This window comes from Ochotona princeps, chromosome 2, assembly GCF_030435755.1.
Source record: "Ochotona princeps isolate mOchPri1 chromosome 2, mOchPri1.hap1, whole genome shotgun sequence".
Lineage (NCBI taxonomy): Eukaryota > Metazoa > Chordata > Mammalia > Lagomorpha > Ochotonidae > Ochotona > Ochotona princeps.
In genome coordinates, this window is record NC_080833.1 from 113,038,401 (window position 1) to 113,043,857 (window position 5,457).

Below are 5,457 nucleotides of genomic sequence, written 5' to 3' on the forward strand. Positions count from 1 at the left end.
TATGTTAAAGGGAAATACTATATAAAGCAGGAGGGGAATCCGGTTTTTATGTTATTCTTTTTCCTTGATTTATTACTTTCAAAAACTCCTGTAAATCTTAAAGAATCATGAGTTAGCAGAATTAAAAAGCTTCTTAATTACCATTATAATAAAAATGTGACTCTGCCATTTATCAGTTATGCTCCTTTGTCTATACTGCATTTTCAGGCAACTCCTAGTTCATGGAGACATGGACTACAAAGCTTCATGAAATATGTTTATAGCTATTTACACATCAGAGTCAAACCACTTTCCTTGTCAAGGAATGGTCTCTGACATCCAGGATAAAAATTTATTTTTTTGCAAGCCCATCTGATTTCCTTTTACACCATACTCTGAGTTGTTGAAGTATAATTGTGCACTGACCTTTATAAATACCTTTTAGTAGATTTCCTTTATGAGAAGTGGTGTATTCATGAAAATATATTAATTTTGAAAGTACTGAAGAGGTTTACCTTTTAAATTTATCCAAATAGTAAATCATTTTGTAATGTAATTTATTTTCTTTGCTTCCAGCAAAATGCACTTTTGAAGCAGCTCCATCATTTTATCACTCGATTTTTATAACCAGCCTATTACATAATTATATACTGGTTAGTAATGGAGTTAAAGGCTAGTAGAAAAGCTGCCTACCAGTATATTTTTCTATTACTGTTGATAATGCTATACTTTCTTCTAGTATCCTAATATAAAAATTTAAATATTAATACATAGCCCAATTTTTGGGCCATTTGTTGTTCTCAGAATTGTTCAAATTAGGGAAAAGGAGACAGAGGTTAAGAACATTTATGCCTTTCTTTTTCTTGAAAGCAAACTCGCCATTGTGCCATAGCATTCTGCTTCCTAATGAGCAATTTGCATAATGGAACGATGACTTATAATGATTCGTGGGCATGTACTTGTATTTTCCACTGACATGGTCATCCTGGAGGGACCTTGTATAGTGTTGGTGGGGACAGTTATGCAATACAGTTGTGTTTGGTGGACGCAGAAATCGACACAGGATCAGAAACATAGTTTAACTCCTAATCCTTTGATACTCTGTCATCATGGACAAGTTCCTACACAGTACTAATTCTGCTTCTTAATCTAGCAAGTAATACTACCCCTCCCTGCTCCTTTATGATAATGAAATAAAATAATATACATGCACATGTTTGGAGTGTCACAAATAAATGTAAGGTACTTGTAATGCTTTTTTTAAAAAAAAGCCATGTAAGTACAAATGCTGCCAACAGTTGCAAGAGCACAAGGACCTTAGAAAGAGGCAAAGGGCAAAAGATGCTACAGGAACATGCGTTCTTTGGCTTTAAGAATGTGTTGTGTCAGCTGAATGGTACCTTATAGCCATTTTAAGGTATATAGCAGCCGGTCCTGTATATAAACTAAAATTGAAATGTCAATGAGCTAATCATAGGTTGTGGTTAAGAACTTGCTTTTTTTTTTTTAACATACTGGTTACTCAAAACCATGTCAATTCCATAATATTGCAAATTGCTGTTGATGTTATATTGGGACTCTTAATTGACTGGGATGATATTCTACCAGCTCTAACTTCAGACCAGAAATGGTCTCCCCAAGAAACTGTTCAACCCATCTGGACAATAAGTAGCTGGACTCTATGCTTGGTATACGTTTGCAAGGAAAGAATCTTGATTGAATTTGAACTGTAATACTGCATCAAGGTGGAGGAATCCACCAGGGGGAAAGGGACGTGGGGAGGGGTGGGGGATTCCCAGAGCCTATGAAACTGTCACATAATGCAAAATAATTAATAAAAAAAGAGAATGTGTTGTGTCTAGAGAATAGAAAGGATAGGGTTGACAGGTGTGACATCATCAGAGCTCCCCCTAAACCGCAGAAGCTCACAATTAATAGGTGGCCGTAGGGTCTGGAATTCTGCCTGGCACCACTAACCTCAAATGTATTTTATGTTTTTTCAAATTCCAAAAAAAGATGTTATACTTCACAGTATAAAATTATTTTATTAACAATAGTATGATGTTATCACCATTACATTCATATAAAAATGATGAAATGGATCTTAGAGATGTTAAATGTGCTAAATCCTTGCCCAAGATAAGTTAGCACCCGATAGAAGCAGGAAATGAATGTGCAACATTTGCCTCTAAACATTATACACTTCCCCCTTATTGAGTAAGGGACACTTTCCCACTCTAATCCTGTAAGACTTAAATGTGAATGTGAATATAAATAAGCAGAAACTTGAGGTGGATTAGTAGTTCATCAATTAATAGTAGTTAATCAATTAAATCTACTACAATTGACTAACAATTTAGTCACCCTACTTTTAGATAGAAATCATCCATAGATTTCACGTGTAATCATTTTTCTTTCTTAGACACCACGCTTGATTTAATGAAGAGACAGAATCACACATTGGTGAGTGAGTTTATTTTTCAAGGCTTCTCCAGCTTCTGTGAGCACCAGCTCACACTTTTCATCATGTTCCTTGCTCTGTACCTATTAACGCTGGTAGGCAACATCATCATTGTGACCATCATCAGCCTTGATCGTCACCTCCACACCCCCATGTACTTCTTCCTCAGTATGCTGTCAGCATCAGAGACACTGTACACTCTTGTCATTATACCAAGGATGCTCTTTAACCTAATAGTCCTCGATCAGTCCATTTCCTTGGCTGGCTGTGCCACTCAGATGTTCTTCTTTGTCACATTGGCCATCTGCAACTGCTTCCTGCTCACGGCAATGGGGTATGACCGCTATGTGGCCATCTGCAACCCCTTGAGGTACTCAATCATTATGAATAAAAGGGTATGCATTCAGCTGGTATGGGGCTCCTGCAGTGTTGGCCTAATGATAGCAGTGACACAGGTATCAGCTGTGTTCAGGCTGCCCTTTTGTGCCAAAAAGGTATCCCACTTCTTCTGTGACATCCGACCAGTGATGAAGCTCTCTTGCATCGACATTACTATCAATGAGATCCTGACTTTGATCATTAGCATACTGGTGATTCTCATCCCCATGGGGTTGGTCTTCATCTCCTACATCCTCATCATCTCTACCATTCTCAAGATTGCCTCTGCTGAGGGCAGAAAAAAGGCCTTTGCTACCTGCGCTTCTCACATCATTGTGGTCATTGTGCACTATGGCTGTGCCTCCATTGCCTACCTCAAGCCCAAGTCAGAGAACACCAGGGATCAGGACCAGCTGATCTCAGTGACCTACACAGTCATCACACCCCTGCTGAACCCTGTGGTGTACACCTTGAGGAACAAAGAGGTCAAAGAAGCTCTGCGCAGGGCAATTGGTCAGAAGCTGTCCTGACAACACGAATCTGTTTCAACAGGTCTGGGGAGAGTCTCTAGCCAAGATAATATGGGGAGCCGTTCCCACAGTCACTGGAGTTCAGCACTGGAGCCCATTTCACAGTCACTGGGTGAGAGGAGTAAAGAATGGAAGGACCACACATTCAGCCACTTGAGGAAGCCCACACATTCCAGGACCACAGGCTAGAATTGGATGTAGCTATAGGAGAACAAACTCATTTTTGTTGGGAAGCTGATGAGCTGCTTGGGAAGCCTGGAACAGAAAATCAAAGTAGCAGACAGAATTCAGGAAGGTAGTCTGCTCTGGGGCAGGGCTAAAGTTTTAAATATATTCTACACCACTCTGTTTTGGACATGAGGTTTCCAATAGGTTTCAGATCTAACTGAAGTCATTCTTCATGGGCAATTCAAATGATTTTGCATCTTGTGCACTGTTAATGAAATAAAAAATATGCAAAGATCACTTGTGATACTATATGTACCTGAACATAGGGAAAATAAATTGTGATTGCTTTTACCTTTGCAAAATGTACAGAAGCAACAGATGAGTAAGTATCAAAAAATCTAGAGCAGGGAGTAGGTTTTTAAAGGATGGGGAGGATTTTGATAGCTGAGGACAACTGGCTATTCAGGGACTCAGCAAAAGACAAATCAACAAATCATCTATCTTATTGTTTGCTATCCTCTGATCATCTCCTTTCATTAGACAGCTCCACTTTGAGAAATTTCTTTCTTACAGTCTGTTATCTACTTCCATACAGCCCACCAATCAACCAACAATACATACCTAGTGACCTGTGATTTATGATTCGTGTATCATAATCTCAGGCCTTCCTACCACTTATTGCCACCAATGGAAATCCTTGCCTGTTTCTTTCACTGCCTAGGCAAGCCAGCTACTCTCACTCATTTATGAGATACCCATGAAGAAATAGTATCTCCTTTCTTTAATCACATTCCAACCTCCAAACGCATACATTTGTTTATGATCACAGGGGACATTTTCTACAACATCTTTATGGATGAAAGCGTAAAGTGGGTAATGAACGATGTTGCAATGAGCTAGAGTTTTAACTAGGAAAACAGTGGGTGAAAACTCAACTGCTACTGTTTGATATCTCACTTTTACCAAATGATGTGTTTTATACAGACCACCCACATGCTATTTTACGGTAATTTCAAAATTAGGGTTGTGCAAATATTTTCTCAAACTCATTATGTTTCAGTCTTTAAAAAATTGACCACAAATTTTTAATGTGGAGATTCATAGCAAAATCTGAGAACTCAACATGAAGTTACCTTATTTCTCTCAACAGCCACCTTTATTTTTAGTTAACAAATTCAAATGTTTTATTTTCATCTTACATGATAACGTTGAACATGCGGACCTGAATGAGTCTTCAGCTTTCTCGGTATCTGGCAGCATTATTTACACATGCAAGCTTAGGTACTTAAAATGCTACACAGTACTTTTTATAGAAAAGTGAACAAAATGGAAAGAATATAACCATTGGAAGAAAAAGACCCCGTTGCAAGTTCTTTCCATAGTATTCATACATCGTGTACCAGTGGTATCAAACAATTGAAAGAAAAACTGAATCGAAAGACATGTATACTGCCCATAAACTTTTTAAAGTTCGTTTATGTGTTTTAATGAATTAGGTAATTTCTTTGAGACTGTTCCTCCTCATGCTATTCAATGTTTCTTGTCAAGCACATAGGAAAATAAATATAAAAATCATTTGGAAATGGCCAGATATGAATATTGGCATGTATTCCTATTTATCCCTAAGAAAATAGCTGTATTTTCTATAAGATAAATTTGTCCTTATCTGCAAGATATGGATGACACTCCTATTGGGCTATGGTAGAAATCACCTTCACTAGAATAAATACAATAGAATTGCTGTGGTAACTGCATAAAATGTTAAGCAATATAATGTATTGTTTTCATCATTATTATTAACCAGCACAATCCTTATGTTCTTTCTTTCCAAATTTTCTTGGCCACACTATAATACTACTAACTAATGTTTGACTCCTACCTTTCTCCCACATACTTTTGAGTACTAATTGCCATTCCATCTTTCACTAAACCTTCAGGTCA

At 37.7% G+C, this 5,457-nt stretch overlaps 1 protein-coding gene across 1 annotated transcript; it reads left to right on the forward strand.

Annotated features, from left to right (window-relative positions):
• The first annotated feature begins 2,418 nt into the window (after positions 1 to 2,418).
• Positions 2,419 to 3,348, forward strand: LOC101526578 (olfactory receptor 10J1-like). Its single transcript, XM_012928165.2, has one exon. The coding sequence runs from the start codon at positions 2,419 to 2,421 to the stop codon at positions 3,346 to 3,348; it is 930 nt and encodes a 309-aa protein (XP_012783619.2).
• Positions 3,349 to 5,457: the final 2,109 nt, after the last annotated feature.

Coding starts and splice junctions, on each gene's coding strand:
- LOC101526578 (XM_012928165.2), top strand. CDS start 2,419: ATGAAGAGACAGAATCACACATTGGTGAGTGAGTTTATTTTTCAAGGC.